Genomic DNA, 24,832 nt, shown 5'->3' with positions numbered 1-24,832 from the left:
GAAATTTCATCAAACCTTTTAAGACTTGCCCTCCAATTGCCTCTGATGTCAATTAGAAACCCACCACATAAAACCAAATACAAAGTATGTGCTTTAATGGCTGAAAGCAATATGTGCTAACCAGATGGAAAAATTTTAGAGGAAACCATTATGAGCTTGCAGACAAAAAAACCCAACAAGATAATCTCTATAATGCTCCCAGATTCACCAAGCAAGTTCAGGAAGCGCCCATGGCTCAACGTGGCTGAGTCTACCTGGTGCCTCTTCATGTTTCATTAAAATCACTGCCAAAACATGCATGGGCTGACAGCAGGGAGAAAAGGTTAAATAAGATACCAATTTGAGAGAAACCGTTGGCATTGTTTAGTAAAGGTTAGAGGGGAAACAAAAATAAGCCATCAAAGCAATCAGCTGAAACATTCACTAGTCAGTCATTAAAAACAAACAAATCTGTATCACGCCTAAAACCCAGAAAGTGAGTTGGGTCTTCCAGGAAAGCTACGCCTGGCTGCCACACAAAATTAACCACTGCAGACACCGGAGAGCATTACTCTTCCACGGGTAGCAGCAGCAGGCAGGTCATAACGTTCTGTAACTTACGATCTTTTGCAAGGCAAGCTTCTCCTGACCTACATGGCTCTCCTGTGCTAGGGATTAATGTATCTGTGCGTCTCAAATTACCAGCTCTGTGCGCTCTGCAGTAACAGCACAGTCAACTGCAGGAGCTGCGCTGACCCTTGGTAATGTCACCTCCAGAGGTAACAGCAAAATTCGAGGGTTCTGGGTCCCCTCAGGCTGAAATAAACCACCTGGAGGGACAGCATACACAGGATGGGGAATGAGGTCTCCCAGTGGCTGGAAGAAGGTGAGAAAAGGCACAGCACAGCCCTGTCTTGCAAATGTGAAATAAAACACTGAAAGAGACCACACCAAGAAGAATTTCACCTGGAAAAACTCCTTCACTCAGAATAGATTGTTTGCTAGACACAGCTAGCTCAATGCTAGCAAAATCAACAATGCAAAGTATCGCAGACAGCACAGAAGTTTCCAAAGAGCAAAATCCTTACTGGAAAGAATTTAGGGGGGAAAAAAAAAAAAAAAAAAAAAAAACAACCCACAACCAAACAGCGAGTGCCCATCTTTCATTTTTAGTTTTAGTTTGTGGCATATGTCCTTCAATACCTAAGAGTTTGCAGAATTTGAGGGGAAGGGAAAATAATTATTTGTGTACCTGGCTATTGGAAGCAGCTTCTAAAGATTCCTGCCAGGTTTCAAAGCTTGAGAAATTCAGATGATTTCACAGAGAGCACTGCTAGCTTACACACGTATTGATAAACTCAAGCTTGGCAGGATCTCATTGTTCCTTTATGACACCGTACTCCATCCTAGGGGTCTCCCCAGCAGAAATAGCTGCAGTCCTCCTCTGAACACGGAAGAGCCACAGTGTGACTACCAGCCTCTTGCAGAAGCCAGGCAGAAAAACAAGCACTGTAAAGAAGACTCAGGAGCGATGGGCTCTTACACAGTATAATGCCAGCCATAGCTCTCCAGTGGCAGCAAAAATACCCATTCTAGCTTCAACTGGCCACGGGCAAACAAGTGGAAGCTAAGGAAAACTAGATGAGGCAGGGGACTCTTGTCACTCTTTTAAAAACATCATTTCTCTTCAACCAATCCAGTTAATTCCAGTCTCTTGGTCTGAGCTATCACGCATCTGAGCGTGCTTGGTGAACGCCAGCAGTATTCACGTGTGGGAATATCACCAGGAGTCACCAGCTCCATCTTTACAGAAGCAGGCAAATGCAGTGACAGAGGAGGCACAGCAACGTTACTGTATCAGCTCTACGATGCTGTACTCAAACTGGGGTGACAAGGTGGTTTTGCAGCAGACTGTACCTACCATGTTTCCAGGAATCTCTCCACCCCACCCCACCCCCTTTTTTTTTTCCTCCTCCCTGGCAAGGGTGTTTGAACTACTTAACAAGCAGTTAAACCGGAACATTTTCTAGCACGTAAAGCTGCAAGTAGTGACACCTGGGGACACAGACCAAAATTTAAAAGAATACCAACCTAACAGCGTTTCATTAAGGGAAAAATGTTTTCAAATCCACACGAACAAGTACTCTGTACAGAGTAAACCCAGTTACCAATGCCTACCTTATCACAGGTACTGTCAACACAAATCCCAGCCAATAAAAACACAGGTGGACACTACTTCTCACAGTGACTTTCAGAGAGCAACACCTACCGCTGTGCTCGTTCAGTTGATTACATCAGAGCTTTTCCTCAAAGGGTACACATGAGCTCCCCGTGCAATGAAGTAAAACCCTGTAAAGCTTCACTGTTTCTATTAATGGGAAGAGAGAGGGTAAAGGAAAGTGCACGAGACACCCACCGTTTCGTCAGTGCAGATGGAGTGTACTTGGGTCCCAAACATAACTGAAGTGAAGATGAGAAATAGGAGAGCCTCAAAACACAAGAGGATGAGGAGAATCACTGTGGTTGGTGGAGAGAAGGAGCTGCATTCTGTGAAGACAAAACAATCAAGTTGGAAGGGGAGAGATCAGGTAATGTAGCAGCTGCAGAACACCTGCTAGGCCACAACTTTTCTATACTAAAATTGTCAAAATAAACTATATGATGACCATACTCAAAAAGGTGCACAGAGAAGCTCAGACATTGCTGAGGATAGACAACAATGACATGATTGCTCCTACAAGTTTAACAAAAGAAAAAAAAAACAAAACAACAAGAACAACAACAAAAAAACCCCTGTGACACTTCAAGAATGCAGCTTTCTTTTCCAGTTTGGGGTTTTCCCACACTCTCTCCAGGAGTCCAGTCTACTCCTGCACTCTTTCACCTGTAGTTTCATCTTCCAGGATTTTTTGTAATAATAAAATCACATTAGAAATCTCAAGCTAGTTGTCAGGACACAAGGATGACTGTTTCAGCAGCACCAACATAAAAACAACATAGGCTTCCTTTTATAACTTCTCTAAGTCATAACTTAAAAGACAAGTATATTCTTATCCAATTTCTTATCTTTTCCTTACACTCTACCTATAGTGCAACCTCATAGCAAACTGAAGTGAGAGCTGAAAGAGTCTGAAAAGGAGCCTATAAATGAGGAAAAGAAGAATGGAAAAGGGAGAAGGATGTTATAGATCAAAAATCCTAGTGTTTCGCTGAATGTTGTGTTGGAACATTCCTAGTCTGCTCTGAAATCAGAGTAAGTATCACCAAAAAAAAAAAAAAAAGGTTTTTCCCCATTGGAAGACGTTAAGCTTCAACAGATACACAATAATCAAGTGCTAACACCATCAGCGTACATCCAAGGCAGCTGGAACAACAGATCCATCCACCTCTTGTACATGCTCTGTTCTGCCACCTAAATCTGGAACAGGTGGAGAAGTGCTTCCCTCACAGATACATGCTTGGAGAAAAGGTGCAAAGGAAACTATATTTTGATGGGTCCTTCCACTGTGGTCATAGCCACTGTAGTCAAATCCAGAATTTCTCAGTCATTTGGCAGCTGTTGGCCAAAGTTTTGAACTGCACAACAGCCTTGTCAAATTCACCTTGTACGTGTAAACGTACCTATCCTCTGCAGTACTATAAGCTAAAACCAGTCCTTATATTGAATGACACAAATGAAATTCTAAGAAAAACAAAGCTAATGTCCTTCTAAAAAAATCTGCAAGCAGCACACAAATCTGCACAGACATTCTTTGGCACCTGGCTCTTTGACTCAGCATTACCTAGAGGATTTCCCACAACCACAGTTTTTAAAAATGTATCTCAAACGCTTATGTGAAAATTTACTCACTGGCTGCTCCAGAATGAGGGCTGGTAGTTTATTTAGGTTGTTGTTGGTATTTTTTGCGGAAAGGAATTGTTTGTTCTTGTGAGGGTGGATTTTTGGAACTGAGTTAACATGTTTTCCTGGCAGTCTTGCAAGAATGACTCACTTTACCCTTTTAAAAAGAGCATACACACTCTTCTTATCTTGCTTTGGCATTCAGCACATCAGTGCTGCGTTCACGTAAACACTAGCTTACTGCACATACTGTCTAGAAGTCTTTATATCTCAGCTTCTCCTCAGGCAGTATCAGCCTTAAGTTGAAAGAGGACTTTTCAGGACAGAGATCCAAGCAGGTCAGAAAGAATTATGAAGTTCCAGAATTGATAACTAAAAAAGCAAAGATTGCATAGCAGAGCCTTGATAGCATTCTTCTAAAACCAGCATAAAAGGGGTTGCCTTACGTGCAAACTGCATTATAAGGTCTTTTTCATAGGCTAGTCTGGTATTTTAATGAGATACTTCGTTAGTACTCACTTGTCCAGTCTTCTTCAAAGCAATACAAGAAGTGAAATCCCACCATAATTAGAGCATGCAGGGAAATCAGTGCTATATACATCTGAAAAATAAAGGATGTAAAATACAGGCATCAGGCAAAGCTCAAAGACCAAAATGTTAAATGTTCCAACCACTTCAAATAAAGTGGAGTGTTAAGAGTTAAACAAATAACTAAAATAACAATTAAAAAAAATCAACAGCCCCCACCCCCTTAAATCAAGCACCCTGAAGCTGGCAAATGCCAAGGCTACACAAAACTCATTCTGGCCCAGCTAACAGCTCTGAGCGCACATGAAGGAGCATGTTTAATTCAAAGCCAGCTGGACACAAAACCCAGCCTCCTGCGCCGCAGTGTGGCCTCCACGCTGCCTACTGCCCTCGTCTCCGCTGCGTACAGCGCAACTCTCAGAGGTCAGCAACTCTGGCATGGAGGTATCATGTTGCTGAAGCTTACGCCTGTGCTCTCAAGCCAGAGAGCACTACAGTTTACCAGTGAAACAATAGCTAGTTTGTTTTAGCCACAATAAGCACTTTATCTATTTCCCAGCATTAGTTTGAAATAGTGTTGTTATTTATTTAATTATTTGTGTTTTTCTCTGAGGCAGACACTGGCATGGAAAATTTCTGTCAAGCATTAACACTTTGTACTTAATCTATTTTTAAAAAAAATCCTGTCACATCTTTGCAACAAAATGCTTTAAACTGTTTGCAGTACTACACATACATTCTACAATTTTCCAAGACAGACTAAAAAGATGGCTTTCCTGGACATGCAGACAGACAACAGAGTCGTGAGATACTGGATGTGTGTGACAGAGAGCTCGTTACAAGACGCCCCTGTGGAAGCAGGAAAAGGTGGCAGGAGAGCATTTTGTCTTTCCTTGGAAATTGAGGTGCTGCCACACTTTCACCTCCCCAGGTCTTTACTTGAACAAAAACAAAACCAAGAGAGTAAACAAAAACAAAATTTGGTTTCTCTCTCAACTACATTAATTGTTTAACACAGCCCACTTGAAAGCAACGTCAGTTTCAACAGAAACAGAAAACCTTTTGATAGGATTAAAACATCCAGCTCGTTCCTCACAGTGAAAAAAATCCTTGCTCGGGGAAAGAATTCATTTTGTTTTGTAATCCACACACCAACAAACCACAGTATAGAAAACAAGTTTTTCTACAATAAGTTTAAGAGGAAGGTTTTCATTTAACTGAAAATTTCTCCCTTTCTACTTGGTAATTTGAGAACATTCTTCCTCAAACCTACAGATTTCTCCAAAGCTTTATTAATAAAACAGGGCATCACTGAAACTCAGCCTCGCCACGTTCACACTACTCCCACGGGATATTTGCAGTTTGCTTTGATGAACAGACTTCAACCCTTCCATAAATATGTAGTATCAAAGTCTGCACTCCTGTTTTCTTACTCGTTACGCCACACTTATAGTACAAAAAGTCAAACACCTCCTTGGATTTAAATACAGAAATAAATTGCTTGCAAGTGGAAATTGGATAATCCTTTGCTACTCCTTGCTTAAGATGTGACACCAGCTGTTATTGTGTGATCCCACACCGCACTCACACAGGTACAACATTTAGGTACCCTACATACGGACTAGGACCCTACCAGAAACAGTGCAGTGTAAAAGGATGGTCCACGCCTCAAAGAGCTCAACATCACGACAAACTGCTTGAATTATGGAACAGCATGCCAATCACCTGACAACACAAACCTCAGGAAACCCTGGCAAACACTTCCTGTTCTGCCTTCCCCCGGTTGCTGTACTGTGTGTGTTCCCTAACTAGTAAAATACAAGTCTGCAGGAGTTCCCTGTACAGCTCTTCTGAAACAGGAAAGAAAAGAAAGGCAGCTTTTGGAGCTGCTTTGACACGCAGCATCTCACTGACACTGGACAACCTTTACCACCACTTGTGAAATACTTACTGTAAACAGTACAAAGTACTTCTGGTTATTCTCTCCTACACAGTTATTGACCCACGGGCAGTGATGGTCCATTTTCCGAATACACCTCTTGCAAACACTGAAAAAATACAGATCTTTATTTATAGCACATCTCATTCCAGGAATACAAGATCTCACGTGCGTTTTATGAACACACAGAAATGAAAGGAAGGGATCAGAAATGAAATTTGAACCTCAACTTATTTACTAGTCAGCACATTAATATTTCTGGTTTGCTCACCCGACTATGTCTGTTCACAATCAACCATAGCGTACCAAACGACCACTGCAAAAAGTTAATGCCAAGCAAGACACATTATCGTAACATTACCAGTGGTTCTGCCAAAATATGGTTTGAAAAAATACATTTGGGCAGATGGAAGAAATCTATATTTTAGTTTAGTTTTAACCTCGTCAGTCTCTGAAAATTCCCACAGATTAAGATATAACCAAAAAAAAAAAATCCACACAACACATAGATATGAAAAGCAGTAATGAATAAAGATATTTTTCAGAATTGCTAATAACAGATTAAGGTTTATTTGCTCTCACTAGCTTGTAGCAGGAACTTGTGGAAAACAAAATTAAAGCAAACATTACAAAGGACTCCTGACATCCAGGTAAGCCACATACTGGCATAAACCAGCTGTGGCAGTCAGTCAGGAAGACAGTACCACAATATACATTCAAGGTAAAATTAGATGTTGAAGTACTTCACGAAACCGCACTAATAAAAATCAAAATTCAAATTCTTGCCAGCGTGCACACTGTGGCTTGAAGTCAAATAATTAAAAGACTATTACTTTGTCTGAACATCAGTCTCCTGGTTAGTCAGTAACTGCTTCAACTCACATAATAAAAGAAGTCTTTTTCTCTGCTGCTCTCTCATATGATAGGAGACGAAAGGCAGTCTCCTGATACCACATTGCACAAACAAGCACAGAAATCAAATATGAAAAAAACACGAAACCCCAAACCAAACAAACAATAGACCCAGAAAGGAAACAGCAATAGCAAGCCCAGAACAATTCTGGCACCTCTAAAACAGAAAGAATTAAGGGCTGTGCTAATTTTTTTTTATTTTTTCTTCTTAGAATTAGAGATATTCGAACCTTAATAGAAACAATAAACAACACCCAAAAACTTGAGAGAGCCTCAAATAAGAACATAAGCATGTTGTTATGAGCGCATATGAATAAATAATAAGAAACCTCTCTCTCGGAACAGCCTTGCGCTCGCCTGCGTTGCAGGAGGAGTAAATCCCCAAGGATACTTGCCATGCCTGAACAACAAATGAGTCCTGATGCTACATGGAAGGCCGGCCAGGCAGGAGCAGCCTCTCACCAGGTGGCCAGGCCAAGGGCTGCTTCTCCTCGGGCAGGCACAGGTACCCTGCTACCTGCTGGCCCCAGACGCAGTGGACAACAAGGAAAAGCCTCGTTTTGTTAGAATAAGCAGCTTGAAGTGATTTTTGACATACACGGGAAGTGAAATCAGCTGGTGTTGTAAAAACAAGTTATCTGCCTGACACAGGACAAGCATCAATTATTTGTTCTGGAAAATAAATAAATAAAAAAGGAAAAAAGCAGGGAGAGGGAGGCAGGTGGTTTTAAAGCAGGAAGATGCCTCCCTGTAGTCTAATTTAGTCTGCATTTTTTTGCGCATGCATGCAGGCTTCCCTGGGGCTCTGAAGCAGGCTGGGTACCAAAGTAATCCCTCCAGTTGCTCCTAGGCCCTAGCTCCCCTGAGGGCCAGCCTGAAGCAGCCAAACCAAGGAGCTCCATGAAGGAGGTAGCTAACGAAGGCTGAGAGGAGTCTCTTCATGCAGCGTGAATGTGCCAAAAGGGGATGGACGGGAAACAGAAGGTGAAACTAGCTGGTGGAAAAGGAAACACAGAACCTAAGGCTGAAAACGGTCAGCATCAGGGCTTGCCCGTACTCAGACACGCTCCCCCTCAACAACCCGGCTTCCAAATGCTGCAAGGAGCTGTCTGCTGGGCATGGGCTCTCACAAGATAGCACGGGGATCAAAAAGCACCCTGGTATTCCCTCCAGCAATACCTCCTGCTGATGCACCTGCACGACCTTGGTGTGTGAAAATCCAACAGATCTCCCTACCCTATAGGAAATGTTTGACTGAAGATTCTCAGCAGCATCAGACCAGCTCAGTGGATCAGTTTCCCAAATCTTAGCGTCTATAAAATTAACTTAAAGCATACAAAAAAAGGTCTGTGGAGATGAGGTTTTGTGTTCAGCCAAACAGCCTTTTTTTTCATTTGCCTGTGCTGTGAGTCATCAGCAAGACAGCATTTTAGATGTGAAGTTTCATTCATAATTGACGAACTGTCAGAGGGGATTTTACAGTAGCATTAATAAGTGATAGGCACGATCACATTGCTCCTACTGAATAACCAACTCCTGATTTGGATTAAAATAAAAAGCCAATAACAACAAATTTGTGAACTAAAGCTCTGAGATGTGAAAAACACAAACAGCAGAGTTCGTTCAGCTCGGCACCATGTGCTCCCCTCCCCACAAGATCCCTGCCTGAATCAGGGGTAACCATGATACAAGCTCTCGCAGTACGCGTTGGTTTTTGGGTAGAAAAGGAAGGGATACCAGTGCAAACTCATTAACTACTTACTGGAAAGCAGGTTTGCTTGTTTTAAAAGCAGAAGAAAAGTTTAGGAAGTAGTTATTTTTTTTGCTCTCTGCCTTTAGTACTAAAAAGCTCACTACCAGTTACTCTCTTCAGAGAAGTTTATCCTAACAGAAAAAGAAAGGACATGACAGATCAGTAGGCATACTGATCTATCACAAAGCACAAAACAAAGCCACAGAACTCAAAGAAAATGAGGAAAAAAGAACTATTTAAAAAATAATAATATATATATATACACACACTGTTACCCAAACTTTAGTTTTTAACTTAAATATCAATTCTAAATAGAAATTACAATTAAGCAAATGGGTCTGTTAAAAAGAAAAAAAAAAAAAAAAGGAGACAAACCTTACAAAGACATTACATTTTATGGCTTCCTCTACATTTCGGCATTTAAAGTCTCTTTTAAAGCCTTTTTTTTTTTTTTTTTTTTTTCTTTTTACATGATACCCAGTATTGAGAACATTTACGGAGTGTCAATCACAGGTCTGAAGCCAAGGCAGCTTTTATGTGAAGCGTTTCTCATTTTGCAAGAGGTGGCCCTAGCCTGCTGTACGTGAAAAATTCCCAGAAAAGGCCTCAGATTTTTTCAGAGAAGCTTAAATGTGTTTGGCACTACCAGCAGCAGAATTTGGCTGCTAATCTTTCAATTTAACCACTCAAGTCTCACACTCCAGTAATAATTCAGATCCAGGCACACTGTATAACACTTGAGGTCCAGCCGTACCTGATAAAAGAGCAATTCTCAGAGAAGACTTTACCTGCAGTGATGTGCTCTGTCAGGTTTGATGCTACAACATTTTGGGCACTTGTAAACCACCTGTCCTGGCTTTAGCTGTAAACTCTCAATGAACTCCTTTGTTGCATTACCTTTGGGTACAGCACCCTGTGGAAAAAGAAAGCAAAGAAGATCAACCTGTGGACATTACGAGTGCTCAGAACAATAGAGATGACTTAAAATTATGGAAGGGGAGGGAAAGAGATAAAAAACTTCCGTAATATCAGCAGAGTTTTAGGAAGAGCAAGAAAAAGAAATTAAAACAAGGTCCTAATGTATGGAACCAAATACTTAAACATCACTTTTTTTTTTTTAATTAAAAAAACATAAGCAGCACCAGTAAGTCCTCGCCTAAGGAATCAACCTTTTGTAATCACATGGTAACCTTAAAATATTTAAGGATCCTTATCCCTCTCTTCACACCAATCAATGGATTTATCACCCCAGTGTTTCACGTCACAAACTGGAGACATCAGATGCTTTAATTCCACTAGAAGCTGCTACTTCTGAAGTATCATTGCGTACATTAACAGTTGCTGATAAACATCTCATGTATTAATAGCTACGCTTCCATTGTGTATTTGTTATTCAAATCAGGGTTTAACTTTCAAACGGAGCACACTTTCTAAGAATCCTCCCCCCAAATAAGACTAGATAAAACATTATTTGTGCAAATGCCACATTAAAAACAATATCTTTAAACAGGTGACATATAATTGCTGCAGAAGCCTGAACTTTCAAAAGTTTTCATAAAGTTCAAGAGTTTCCACAGCCTTTCTATGGCCATAAAATTTGATCAAAAGAAAAAAATATCACAAAATCTGATGTATGAAATCACTGCTGGTACACTGACACAATGCATCTCTATAGATCTAGGCTTTTATACTGAAATAAAAACAGGGATTTAACATTTTAACAGATTTCTGAAGGAATAGTCTATTTTTAACGCACCTGTACAACCTCTCAACAGCAATAAACAGGAATAATGGATATTACTAAAAGAACTGCACATTAAATCAGTATTGTAAAGTTCTCTTGAGCAGTCTTTGTATTTTTCCACTTAAACCTCTCAACAAACCGGCAAACTTAAATATTACTGTGACCAATTTCTACAAAACGCTACTGTTAATGTTCTCTCTTTTTAGTACACAGCAAAACTCAAAACCCTAGGTATGTTTTTAGCAAGAACACGCAGGAAGCAGTTCCTGAAAAGCACGACGCATCCTAACAGTTCTGAAGAATCCGGGTTTTAATTAATTTATGATAAGAATTCCTATTTGTTTGCCTCAGCAGCGTTCTCTGCTCCATTCTGATCCTGGATGTGCCCCTGATTCTCCATTTCCTAGCGGCCTCTTCCACCCCAGACTTGCACCGTCTGCCCTGTGGATGCCCTGCATCCCTTCTCTTTATGTTCCCTTTTCCATTTTGTCTAGCTGATTTCTTCGTTAAAGTCTCTACAAAGAACAAGACAAAATCCCACTGGCTCTCTCCATCCACACACAAAAATCCCACCACATGCTGGTAATTAACATATATTTTCCAGATTTCTCTGCAGAGAGATTGTATCTGTTTCTGACACTGTGCTTGCCCCGTCTGCTTTAGAATATAGCTTTTGTTTCAAGAGTTACTGCTAACTCTGCAAAACAACTCCAGAGACCTGAAGGTCCCCAGGCATTAAAGCCACACAACGTACAATAATTAACAACAATGAGAACCCTTAGGACATAAACTATATCATAAATTGCTACAGTCCTGTGTTTGTCAGCCCAATGACCAAAAGCTTCAGAGCCTCAACTACTGCTCAAAGTTGTGTCCAGCAGCAGTAGCATGCAACAAGTCAGCCTTTGCTTTACCATAAGCTGTCAAACTACCCCAAATCAAGACATTTTTGCAGTGCTGTGGCTTCTGGGAGAGCTGAAAACTAGTATATAAATATTACACTGAAGTTTTAATGCAAGGTTTCAAGTCAAAAATTACATTTGAAAGGAACAATTTGAGTATCAGACACCCACTGTCGTTCCTAACAGAAACAAGAAGAATTAGTAGGAAGGGGCCAAGAGGAGTCCAAGCTTGTATTTCCTTCCGATGACTAGTGGGGATGGGGCTTTGAACTGAATCTCCTGTCCAGAGGTTGATAAGCAAACACAGCCATTCAGAATAAGCATCATGGTAATAAACTGTATCTCTAATAAGGCAATGTCCTACAGACACATTACAAGGGGCTGCTAAAATTCTTATGCTCCCTGCCTGCCCACAAACTTTCAGCTCCTAGCATACTCACACAATATTTGTTTTAGCATGGTCCAATAAACTCCACTAAATCACCAGCATGAGAGGTGGCAGCGTGGCTTTTCAGAACACCACCAACTCTACTCCATTCTGCTGGAGCAATACTTGACAAGGCAGACAACCAAAACCAGCTTTTCCTGATTTGCTGTTTCTCAAGACACGACAAGCCACAAACATGAGACTTGGCATCGGTGAGAAAACAGTGTCAGAGAGAAACGCTCGCCTCCTCAGCATGAAGAGAGGAGCTGCTCACACGAGGGGAAATCTAAAGCTGGGTCCTTGACTTTGCGTTTGACTTGAGTGGGCTGAGGAATTAGCATAGCACATCAGCAGCCTCACTCGGCAGGCTGACACACACAAGTTATTTAAATCTGCCGCTCACTCAGCAAACAAGTTACCCAACATCTATCACATAAGAAAAACACTGCCTTTTTCTTTCCGAGACGTACAGAGAGATATACTTACTGGATCTGTCAGCATAGCTCGAAAATGTGAAGCCAAAGCGAGGAAAGCCAAGGTGTTGAACAGCGTGCCATTGATGACACTATAAACGTAATCTCTCGATGGAACCAGCATGACAAGAAGGACTACGAAGTCGGCGTAGAACACCAGCATCCAGGTGACGACAGCACATGCAATACCACAGCCATCTCGAATAAACCACATTGTTCCCAGGGAAGCGCGGCTAGGAGGTGGAACGCACTTTTCTGGCTGTAGGTATTCAGGTTTCCTTTCAATATCTCTGAAGCGGTGGACTGGAGTAAGCATCATAGGCTATTATGTCCATACTTGCATCTGAAAGAGAACCAGAAACGGCGTTCACCGCTTTGCAAGGCACGCAGCGATCTTTTCACATGGCGGTACTGGGATCACATGAGAAACTCCAAATTGCTGAAAGCAAGTTGAAAAAAGCAGAAAAGACAAATAAATCCAATGAGAAATAATGGATTTGGAAACCAGACTCTCACGCTTATCAGAACACTTCTTACCCAGAAGACTCTAAGTGCTTTTAAGACTTGCTTAATTACACATTAAATCCAGCAGCGTGCCACCTCCACTCCCACAGAGGAAAGGCAACAAGTATTTTAATGAAGAGCACAGCAATCAGGTGGGTGCTGACGGGAGCGGCCACAGCTGGGGCTGAAGCAAGAACTGGCCACTGCCACGGGGAAAAGAGCAAAGACCTGGCAGAGCTGGCAGGGTCCCCTTCTGCTGGATCAGACCTGAGGAAGGGAAGGGAGCCTTGGGGTTAAAACTGCAAAAACAACCCACTGAGGAGTTACAGTGGCAGGAACTACTGAAGCAGTAGCCCTGTGCTCTTCTCTCCTTTGGCTTTACGTCCCTCTTAAGCCTTCTGCTCTGCCATCCTTCCCCTGGCAGCTTTGCTCCATCCCTTGATGGCGTTTGTTTTGCCTCCCCGTTAGTGCTCCCAGCTAAGTCCCCTCCACTGTAACATGGGCACTAACACAACACACTTGCTGCATCGCCTTGTCCTCTCCATCTCTGTAGGCACCTTACCTACCTAGACGGCAAGGTCCATTGTGGAAGCAGAAATTGCTTCCCTTGCTGTAGTTTCAGCGTAACTCCCACTGAACTTAAGCATTTGAGAAAAAAAAAAAAGGTGCTCATACAACTCTGGCAAGGGATCAGTCGGCCCGCGCTGGGAGCTTACACCACTCCAAATGTCAGCACACACCTGGGACGCTACGCTTTGAAAGTGGCTCTTCACACACCCAGCGACTTCTTCCAAAAGACACTTCTAAAAAAAAAAAAAATATTTGCTCAATGCTCTGAAGGCTCAGAAACGCCACGGTCTCTGCGCAAGGACCCACCTTCTACAAAAATGGATACAATGATTTTGGTACCAAATACATTGAACCTCATATACCCAAACAGCCACCTCCTATTTTGACATGTAAGCATTATTCTCACCTCTTTTCAAAAAATAGAGTGCATTTTTCCATTTTAATTCAGAGAAAGAGAGACAATGTTCACAGTTAGTTACGTTTTCTGCCTAAACAGTTCACACTGAAGCTATTTTTGTGTTCGACTGTTCAAGAGAAATGAATGCTGTTGCCTAGACAAAATGGATAAATTTTACAGGAAATGTGGTGAGAAGATCACAAACATATCCAGGACCTTAAACTTCTCTCAAAACATTTATGGCTAAATTCTCTTGAGTACAGGGGAAAAGCTCTACTTTGCATACCACCAACCTACACGGAGATGCTGTTGTCCCTATCTGGACAGCAAGAAGGAAGATAGCTGGCTTTTTAAGTGTTGTTTCAAGACAGGGAGTCTCTCACAGCCAAAAGTTAAAGCTATTAATGAGCAGGATGATTAATTAAACTCCGGCACAAAAATGATGAGCTTGTGTGTCTCAGTACAAGTGACACAGAGGTGACTGGATACTTAAAAGGAACAGCTATTGCCACAGAGAGAGGCAGAACTCAGGAGCGCAGTTTCTAGCTAGCACGCAGCAGATGAACCAGGAGGGTTATGAAAGCAAACACCTGACCAGCAGGTGATAACCACACTGTTTTCTTTCTGGCATAACCAGTATAAATAAGCTAGGAGAAATAGGTATTTCCTTGTATTTCCGCTTTTAACATTTAGTTTGCTGCCAAGTGAAATAATTCAGGATGTTTTATGGGTCTGAAAAAAGTCACATGGATTAATGTTAGAGCATACCAACTTTGTATTTATATCTATATCACACAACAGAAAAATCAAGATAAAAACGTGCACGTGTGTCTCGTGTCTCGTTTACTTTGGCAAGAAAAAAAAATCTCATTCACAAAACTCACATATCAAGTTGTAATTATTTGGTACTTTAACCACAGCTATAATTTAGCCTCATGACACCTGATACTTAGGGAGAGAAGCCATATAATTTTCAGAAGCAGCGACTACCCATACAGTCTGCTGGCCTAAATTCAGTTAAACCTACACCTACTACTAAATCCATACCTTTTCCCCATATTTTCACTATTTGTGTATGGATGCATATATTTATACATTCACAAAATACTTTTTAAGTCTATAAAGACTCAATCACCCCCAAACGTAACTGTTTAACCTTCAATGCATTAATAATCTTATTTAAATTGTCATGCTGCTTTGCAGCTCAAAATAAATCTGATAAAAGACTCATGCCTGACAATTACGTTTTAATTGACAGTAACATCATATTGCATTAAAAAAAACCAGTGATATAGATGTTCAGTTTTCAAACTAAAAGTTTAGGCTTGACGCATCAGGTGGGACAGTCCTGAACACAGACTTCCAGGATTTTCTGCCTAGACTCTGTGAGGCTTTTCATTTTTTTTCCCCCCTTGAGGTTTTATTTTCCAAAGCAAAGGAATGAAACAGCCACAAGAAAAGCAAACTCCTATCTAACAGAGGAATTATTCTGACAAGTCACGTTAAGGTCGGTATTAGTAGAGACCAACTGAAAGCTAGACAAGTGCATGCTGATTAAAATTGCGGGTTTAGCCTGAAACAGCACGCTTCAGCAGCCAAAAGAAAATTCAGACCTCTTGCTAATACAGGAAGTGGTTTCACTCCGATGAAAGTTCTCTCAGAAATATTACTGAGTTAAAGGAAAATAAAAACCTATTGCTGTGGAACCGTCCAAGGAGAACCTGAGAGGACCCCTGAGGCACCTCGGTCTGCAGCTGGGGCCCAGCTCCTGCGGAGCAGTAAGGGAGCGCGGACAAGGCCTCGGCGCAGGCCTCCAACGCTGCCTTCTGCCTGGAGGACAGATGTGTTATTTAATGCACTTGGTTATTTAATACTGGCTTTACAGTCATCATCAGGCAACAAAATGAAAAATCAGTAATCACTACATAAACACCATTCATTATTTGATACACACGTCCATGTTTCAGCGTACAGTATCTTAGAGTCAAGCTACAGGAGCACAGAGCCTCAGCTTCTCTTTTATATAGCCTGGCTAACTTTTTAAATTCCTTGTTCTTACATACATACATACATAAAGAAGCTTGTGGCAGGGGTAGCAGCTTGCCCTGGTGAGTCTGCCCTCAAATCACCCCGCACACAAACTTAATTTACAACCCCCAGCTGGAGTATGTCAGTCGCTCCTGCTCCGGAGCAAACACTATGTAAACGAGGAAAGGGAAGAACTTAATCATGGTGTCAGGCTACAGGAGAGGCCGGCAGGTAAGCGTGAGATGTAATGACAGCAAACACATCCATTTAGCTTAAGGACGTGTCAGAGCAAAAACCTTTTTTTGTTTTTTTAATCTGGGAGGCATTTAGCATTACAGGAATAATCAAAGACATAAGTAATATAGACATTAGAAATGCAAACAAAATAAATTAAAACCCACTTCCTGCCAAATGAATGCTTACAATATGCTATTACACCTTTTATAAATTAAGTAACTGTCTTTTGACCTAAGTCATGCCTAAAATCTATTTTTAATGGCCTGCGACTGCTGAATGACGTGTTAAGAGTGAACTACCGTATGATTTGGGCCTTCACCCAATGGCTTTCTGAAGGCTACCTGATGTCCTGATCTTATAAAAAGTACACAAAAATGACGCCATCATCGTCACCCCGCTGATTTTCATGTAATTACTCACGCTGGAAAAGCCAAGCACATCGGTATGATTTGCAAAACTGCAGTATTACCACGTAGACATTGCAACCATTTCCTCTATTAGAACTTCATTAACATTCAACTTTGGGAAGAGGTTCTGTTTTGTCAGAATAACTAAGTGAATTTCAAATCCTGCCTATTTTATTAAAACAATCTTGAACAAGAGATAGACAGACAAGGGGAGGACCCTGTAAGGGGCTTCAGTTTGAAGGGATTTCAGCTTTTTGAGGAGGGTCAGTTCGGGTCTTTTATTCACTTTAAAGAGGTACTTTGGAACAGTTTCTGTAACACACAGAACCAGGGCTCACTGCCAGCACTTTGAGAGCTGATAAATAATTCTAAAGTTAACTTTTTATTGTCATCAAAAGGAAGCAAACATACGTTACCAGTCACATTATATTCATGACGCAGCTAAACTAGGTGATCTAGATACACTGGACATCCCCTTATACAAAACAAAAATTAAAACCTATATTATATATATATATATGTATATATTTACTTAAATATATATGAACTGTGAGATGTCATTTTGAAGTTTATTTCAGTTTTCTGTACATAAAATCACACTGATTAAAACATTACATATTTTATATTTCTTTGCAACAGAAGTGGAAGTATGCCTTCTAACTAACAGGGTATTTACCTGTGCTTCTCCTGCCATGATTTCACGTAGTCCACGTCTAGCAACAAGCCTGTCAAAACTTGCCAAAGCAAGTTCTAGCAGGAATAATAATAAGGAAATACCAATATTCTGTCTATTCTTTCCTAATGGTTTCTGCAAGACCTGAAAGGCTTTATCAGATCAACGGGAGTGGAATGAGAATGCTGAGAATTTTTGGCAGTCTCCTGCTGATTCATCCAGATATCCATCGGCCTGGCAGTTTTCAGCCGCTGCTGTACAAAACCCTGAAGGATCAATGGGACTTTTCTAACAGGTCTGTGAATGGCAACTGAAAAAAGCAGGCTTATATTCATAGAGAGCTGTACTTCCATTGGAATATTTTAACAGTAGTTTAAAAAATAGTGAAAAAAAAAAAGGATTAAAAACTGTTTTTCTCTGGTTAAGATGGCAAAAGCATTAGGGAAGAATCAGGCACTGGGATCTTAACACTGCACTGCCGAGCCACCTGAGTACCGGGATCAAAATGTCACAGTGTAAAGTCAGTTCTGCCAACCCTACTCCAGCCGCCCCAGAAGCAGGGTAACAGGATTGTGCCTGGTGCAGAAAAGTTTTCATTTTTCTTCTGGAAATTCAGGCACATTGAGAGGTACAGTTTCAGCCTAGGCACTACATTACCAGCTACCCTTGTGCTCACAAACATCTCAGATTCACCTGAAGCCTCCGGCTATTGAAGTCGTGCCATTTCAACACGGTTTCAGTTCTCATACTGAATGAAAATGGCCTAAAGAGATCAGAATGTCAATTATACTAAAACCACTAAAAATATTCTTAAAACGTGACAAGACTTAAAAAAAATGTATTTTTGAGGCTAAATGCATAGACTTGCATTACTTGTCTTAGGAAAAGGGAAGGAGAGCACATAAAACCACACGGTACTACAGGTACAAAGTTTTCTACACACAAATGTAGTGAGTGGCTGTATTACTAAGCTGCATTATAGACAGTTTAGAAAACTGTTTACAATGTCATTTCACTATTTTCAAGAATAACCTAGGTTTTTTTAAATTATTATTATTTTGAAGGGTCCATGCATTAACAACAGCTTAGTAAAAATGGATCACTAAAAGCACACTTAAAGAGGTGAGGGATGTTTTGTTTGTTCCTTGTTTTTATTGGAAGCATCTTATTAGAGGGAAGATTTAATTGAAGGTGTGTATTCCTGAAGAATATGTATGAATGGGAATATGAATATGTAGAGGGAACATTTCCCTGAGGAGAGCAGGGAGGAGTGGAAATTACCTCAAAGACATCTGTCAGATCTAGAAACTCCATCCTCAGGGCTGAGGCTGACGGGCTTGAAAGAGGTAGCCTCAAAAGGCACAAAACCCCCAGTCCTCTCACTGACATCACTGTAAGCAAGAAGCAACCTCTGCAGTGTCAGTGGAGTTCCATTAGTATAACTGTAAGGAAAATAAGGCCATGTTTTCTCAATTAATAAAAGCATGTTTGTGATACGCAGTCTCTCTAGACAGATGGTAACAGTTTCCTGGTTAATGCCCCTATCATTTCTGTTTAACCAACAGATATACGTTGTGTTAAGTAAAATATAATGCAATAAAGACTCACCTACGAGTCTTGAGTTATTTGGTAAATGATTCCACCCCCACCTGCAAGGCTTGTTAGCTGCTAGCCGGAGCAAAGAAGAGACACGACAAAGTTACTGTCCAAGGTACGGGAACACTGAACCACTACGGACGGGTGACAAAATGGGGACAACAAGAAGGAACGGGACACAAGTCAGAAGTACAGTAAAGAATAAGGTCAGGCTTGGATCTGACTTGGCCTTATCCCAATTTCAGCGATCTCCACGAGCAGTTGACCAGAGCACTGCAGAGATGTCAGCTACTTCCTAAAGCTGTTACTGAGTAAGAACCATCACAGAACAATCACAACTTTTTCACTATCAGAGCTGCAAGGGCCATTGAGAAATTCTGTCACTTCAATCTCAGTTTCCTGACAGACTAAATACATGCGAGCCACTAATCTATGTAAAAAGAGAAATGTTAGAGCTCAACCTGCAAATACAAGCCACCCTTGTGGCCTCATCACCTACCTGGAATAAGGACTAGAAGGACAGAACAACCTTGCAGAAAGGACTGCACTGGGAAACAGAAAATGACTGGGGATGTCACGCTTTCCCACAGCGCTGCAGTTATTGTGAACAGACAGCCTCATGAGATACGAGACAGGAGAAGCTGTCCTGGCCTTCTAGACAGCTTTCCAATTTTGATGCTGACTCAGGACTTAAAACAGCGAGCCATTGTTTTAAAGGAATTTAATCCACTGGATTAAGGGAATTTAAACTCTCAATTTGTCCAGTGTAAACCTTTTGAAAAAAGGGAAAGAAGAAATTAAAGGAGGATGGTTTGCTTAGACACTAAAAATAATACCAGTTATATATGTTAAAAACTACGCTGCTTTCATGGCATTAAAATTATTTTCCTGAGAAGCAGAACAGAGTTTTTTTTTTTTTTTCCTTCATCTTGCTCCTAATAAGACACTGGCAGAACTATCCCAGTCTAAAGAATATTCAGAGTATTACCTTTCACGGCAGAAAGAGCCCCTTAGCTACCAGACATACCTTTTCACTCGGTCTGACCCGGGATTTGGCTCTTGCCTGCCTCTGCTACAGCCCCCCCTCAAAAGCATGAGCAAGTTGCTGCCTCTCCTACTTTATTCCCCCACTTGTAGTCTACACTTCTTCCCTACCACATCAGGGAGTTTCAAAGATAAAGGTATGAGAGCTTGAAGGCATTTAGATTTTAAATCTAAGTACTGCACCTAAGCAGCTACCTAAACCAGATACAGAAAGACACAGGGCACACACTAAAATAGCACGTTAATGAAACAGTGACAAAAAAAAAATCACCTCTACCCTAAAATGAAAATTGTGACTATCACGATCCAACTTTATGACGTTAAGAGTAAGCCTACGAGAAAGCTATGGTGCTGCTTCAGGGAACTGGAAAAACCTGCAGGTTCAGATTGCCCCACGTTAAAGTTTTTAAAACATAGCAAAGAACTTTTTGATTGGCAACCAGTATTTGTTTTGCTCACTGATGCACTAGCAAGCACAAGTGATCTCTCTTTCCACAAAAAATAGATTTGTGTGGGTAAACATTAATTTTGTTATCCTTTGAAATACCGAGACCTGGAGACCAGACTAACTGCAATGCAGGATGTGTTGTCTGTCCATCCTACGCCGTATTGGACATCAGTGATTGAAGCAGTCATTGCAAAGAGCAAAGGTGCGTATCACGTTCCCATCTCCCTTTAATCCCCTGCTATAGCCCTCTGATTTCTGATCTCTCTGCATGGTACTGCTGTCTTTCCACTAGGGCGGAGAATAGGACCCTAACTCGCATTGTCATTTTTATTTTTAAATTATTATTAAATAGTGTAGTGCTTCACATTACCCATTTTCAATCTTACTGCTTCCATCTGAGCCCATCCGCCGTAACTTCTGAAAGCTGCACATTTCAGACTGGTCCCTGCGTTACGGCAGAGCTTGTAGCTGCACCTCACGAACACACCATCCACCACCAGCCTCGCAGCAAAAACATCAACAAGGGCCGTGCGTTTCCTCCCATTCAACATCCTCCCCTTTCCCACGGGGCATTAACATTTGAGTTTTCTGCGTCCTTACTTGCCACTAGAGCGCATGGAGCGGTGAGTCCCAACATTTTTCTGGCTGAACCCTGCTGCTGCAGCCAGCAGCTCTCCCAAGGACCCCCAGCTCCGGGCCAAAGGAGGTCACCTGCCCGTGCTGCTCTGCAGTAAGAGCCAGGGCACGGCTGCCCCGTCCCGTAACACCTCGCACCTACCAGCTGGGACCAGGTGCTGGGGGAGGCCTTTGGCACCCACAGCCTGCAGAGGCGAGCTGGCTTTTCCTTTTGGGCTCCCTCAAAAGGACGATGAGCAAAGAGCTACTGGCAGACTTGCTGCACTGCAGCTCCAGTCAAGTTGCAGCTCTTTTTTCTTCTTGTCTGCACAACCCAGGAAACATGCAGCTCTCGTAGGGAAAGCTTTAACTTGTCATTTTCTCCACAGCAACTTTAAGTTTCAGTTAAATACGTTATTCTGAGTACCATCATTCATACCTGGTTTGCTTCAGACAGCTAAGCACAGGGCAGGGGAAATAAAAAGCGACAACAAGCTTCTATAACCCCGTCACATACTACATTACCCTCTGTCTTCTTTCACAAAGGCAGAAAAGCTGTATTCCACGGTATCATCCTAAGAAAAAGGTCATGTCTGCGCTGCAGAGAGACCAGAGACAGCCATAAGCTCACTCAGTTCACATCTGCAGCAACTAGCTGAGCTACAGCCAAGCCGTTTTCAGACTGAATCAGCCTGGGTGCCCATCACCGACACTGTGGTCGCCTCTACAGGAGACATGTCCCATTACCACAGAATCACAGAACTGTCCTAACAGCATGGCTGTGCCAGCAAGTTTCCCCAAAATAAAGCAACGCATGGCTTTAAACTACATCGCCCATGTGGCACTGCTGGCTCCTGTTCCATTTGAAACACACCGAAACCCAGCTATCCTGAAAAGCAAACTCACACCAGGTAAGCAGCAGGGATTCACCAAAGCAGGGTTACCATTGCCTGGGCTACACGCACGCTGCTTTAGACTGTCACCTGTCCCCTTTGCAGGGGCGAAGAAAACTGTTCCCCAAAGACACGCAACTACCTGGGCATAGCGGGTGCACATCTGCTGAGGAATCAGGCGTTCATCTTCTTACAGCCTGCTGGGTTAAATCACGTTTTGTCACTTTCGTCTACTACCAAAAGCCAATTTCAAAGAGAAATACATACCCTGTCTGCAACTATACTTCTGAAAATGATAACAGAAACACATCAATACCCAGTTTGTGCTGGGGGTGCAGAAGTACCCTCAGTTTTTAGGCAGACCTCACATTTTCCCTGTTACAAACCCGTACCTGCACAGAGCTTCTGGTTCGCACCTCCTAAATTTCAACGAGTCAGCCACAACTTACTACCACAAGCAGCTCCCATTGGTATGACAAACACTATTGCGTCAGAGAGACGGCACCGTAGTCGTAGTGTTTGAAGGACGGGATCTTTGCCGCACACGGGGCTGCGATCTTAAAGACGGGAATCCACGCGTGGCTCCACTTACCGTGGCAATGTCTGCGGTGCTCTACAAAAGCCGTGTGTGTTGCTTTCGCAGGGCGAGAAAAGCGCGGTGCGCGCCGAAGCGTTGCCATCTCCCACACTGGGCATCAGAGGCAGGCAGCCCTTCCTTACCCTGCGAATCCTTCCCACCCGAAAGACCGTGTGGATTGGGGCAGGGCCCTTCCCCACCACCCCATACCCTAGGAATTGGGGCAAGCTCCTTCCCCACCACCCCAGCCCCTAGGAGCTGGGGCAACCTCCTTCCCCAGCACCCCTCCTGGCCACAAGACGCAGCTCCCGCTCGCTGTGCCGGGACCCAGGCACCCCACAGGGCTCCGAAACCCCCGGGGGGGGGGGGGGGGCACCACCGGGCCTCGTCCCGCGGTCCCCTCCCTCCCAGCGGGCCCCCACCTCCTCCCGGAGCACCGCGGCCCCCCCCCGCCGCCCTCCTCCCGGTAAACACCGCCCCGCCGCCGCCGCCACCTACCCCGCAGGCCGCCCCGCCGCCCTGCGAGCTGCCAGCGGCCCCGTTTGCCGTGCCGGTGCGGGTCCCGGTGCCGGTGCGGGTCCCGGTGCCGGTGCGGGCAGCCCCGCACACGCGGCCCCGGCGGCGCCCCCCCCCCCCCCGGCCCCCTCACGCGGTTCTCGGCGGGGCGGCGCCGGGAGCCACCAGGAAGCGAGCGGCGGCCCCGGCCCCGCTCCCAGCCCCGCTCCCGGCCCCGGTCCCTCCCCGCCCCGCCCCGGGGCACGGGCACAGGGCGGGCAGCGGCTCCGCCACCGGCTCCTCTCGGCTCGGCCCGGCCCGGCCCGGCTCGGCCCGGCCGCCTGCCGCAGGGCCCCGCCTGCCCTCTGCGCGCCTGCCCGCGCTGCCGCGGCTGGCCGAGGGCTAAATGGGATAAATTCGGGGGGGTTGGGGAAATGTGGGGGCCGGGGGGCAGCGCTGCGGCCCCCACCGCCGGCGGTAAGCACGGGGCGAGGCGCTGGTGCCCGTGGTGGCGTGAATCGGGGAGCGCCGGGTGGCTCCCCCCGGGCTGGGTCTGGCTGGCTGGGGTTTTTTAATTTCAGCCACCGCGTGCTGTCGCGTACCGTAATGAGGTTAGGCAGAAAGGCGCCGCTTTGCCATCCCTAGAAAAAACACCGTTGTCCTTCTGTCTGATAACCTCCGGGGTTGCCTTTCTTTAGAAAAAGGATTTTAAACACACCAAGAAGCAATCTCCGCAGGGAGAGGATGCCTCCTGCCACCCCTGAGGAAATGGGGAGCCGGACCTGGAATTCCCGAGCCTCCGGAAAACTGCTGTTTGCATGTATATGGTGCAGAGCGGCTCGCTGGGCTTTGAACCATGCAAGGATTTGACCCACGTTAGGTAGGCTCCAGGCTGGGATAGCGGAAAGGGGGGAAAAAACCATCATCTTCCCTTGCATTTATGGCTTGCATTTATAGCTGTGAGCGAGGCAGAACCAGGAGCCACAGTACCCGTGCTCTCGCTGGGAATCACACAGTGCACCTGCATCAACACTTGAGGTCAGATCGGGACGGAATTTTATAAGGCACTTCCCAATTTCCACTTCCCACTGTTTGCCTCCCACGCCAGAATATTAGGACCTAAAAATTGCTCTGCGGGGCCAGACGAAGGGAAAGCGTGTGACCCTGGCCCCTTTCCCACAGGGTCACTGCTGTCACCTGGCCCTGCTCACCTCCCCAGGTCAGTGGGGAGGGCGAGCCACCCGAGGCTCCGCTGCCGGCTCTCCTTTCAGGGGACGGGTCAGCCGCCACCACGCCGTGATCCCTGCGTACAGGAATGGCGCTGCAGGTGAGCCGTGGGACGCATCCCAGATACGCACCTGCTAGTGGATGTACAGCCCACCAGAAGCGCTGCAGGGCGAGACTCCCAAGCGCCTTCCACACCACAGGCTTGCTCCTGTTGTGTTGTGCTCCTTGCGCTGGGCACAGCCACCAGCACCCTTTAATGCAGCGAGGAGCCTCGGGGGCTGCAGGCACCCGCAGGAGCCGTGGCAGCACGGTCACACAAGGCCTTGGCCAGCGGGTGTGCATCAGGACGAGGCTTGGGAGCTCCTAGGGGAGCCTGGAGGTTGTGCACAAGAGCTGCGTGAGGAACGGGAACCTGCCACCAACCGCCCCTCGTCACGGAGCTCTCAAAGAGAACAACCCCCGTAATTAATGCCTGGCACGCTTTTAATTACTTAATTAATTACTCCTTCCCAGGGGGAAGCCCGGGGGCGCTCGGACCTCTCCCTGAGGTAACCCCCCCCCCGCCCCGCCATCACCTCAGCGAGGGGCGGAGGGGGGGGGGGGGCAACAGCCGCTGCGCCCAC

At 44.2% G+C, this 24,832-nt stretch overlaps 1 protein-coding gene across 8 annotated transcripts in view; it reads right to left on the bottom strand.

Moving 5' to 3' along the window:
• The window catches only part of ZDHHC3 (zDHHC palmitoyltransferase 3), a 32,788-nt gene extending 8,019 nt beyond the window's left edge, over nucleotides 1–24,769 (bottom strand). For 3 of the 8 annotated variants that reach the window (XM_080583533.1, XM_080583539.1, XM_080583540.1), the window contains exons 1-6: nucleotides 22,986–23,173; nucleotides 12,512–12,841; nucleotides 9,741–9,865; nucleotides 6,300–6,396; nucleotides 4,340–4,421; nucleotides 2,396–2,526 (exon numbers count right to left, since the gene is read on the bottom strand). In XM_080583533.1, coding sequence (XP_080439659.1) covers nucleotides 2,396–2,526; nucleotides 4,340–4,421; nucleotides 6,300–6,396; nucleotides 9,741–9,865; nucleotides 12,512–12,817 — 741 coding nt within the window. In that variant the 5' untranslated portion in view covers nucleotides 12,818–12,841; nucleotides 22,986–23,173. Of the gene's footprint in view, nucleotides 1–2,395; nucleotides 2,527–4,339; nucleotides 4,422–6,299; nucleotides 6,397–9,740; nucleotides 9,866–12,511; nucleotides 12,938–13,742; nucleotides 13,806–22,502; nucleotides 22,735–22,985; nucleotides 23,174–24,340 lie in introns of those variants that run through there. The other 5 variants (XM_080583535.1, XM_080583534.1, XM_080583536.1 and 2 more) reach the window with 5 other exon arrangements.
• Between the last annotated feature and the right edge of the window lie 63 nt (nucleotides 24,770–24,832).

Source organism: Anser brachyrhynchus (genome assembly GCF_964034855.1).
Source record: "Anser brachyrhynchus genome assembly, chromosome: 2".
NCBI lineage: Eukaryota > Metazoa > Chordata > Aves > Anseriformes > Anatidae > Anser > Anser brachyrhynchus.
The sequence above is the reverse complement of the archived record's forward strand: the minus strand, read 5'-3'. Positions and strand labels throughout refer to the sequence as shown.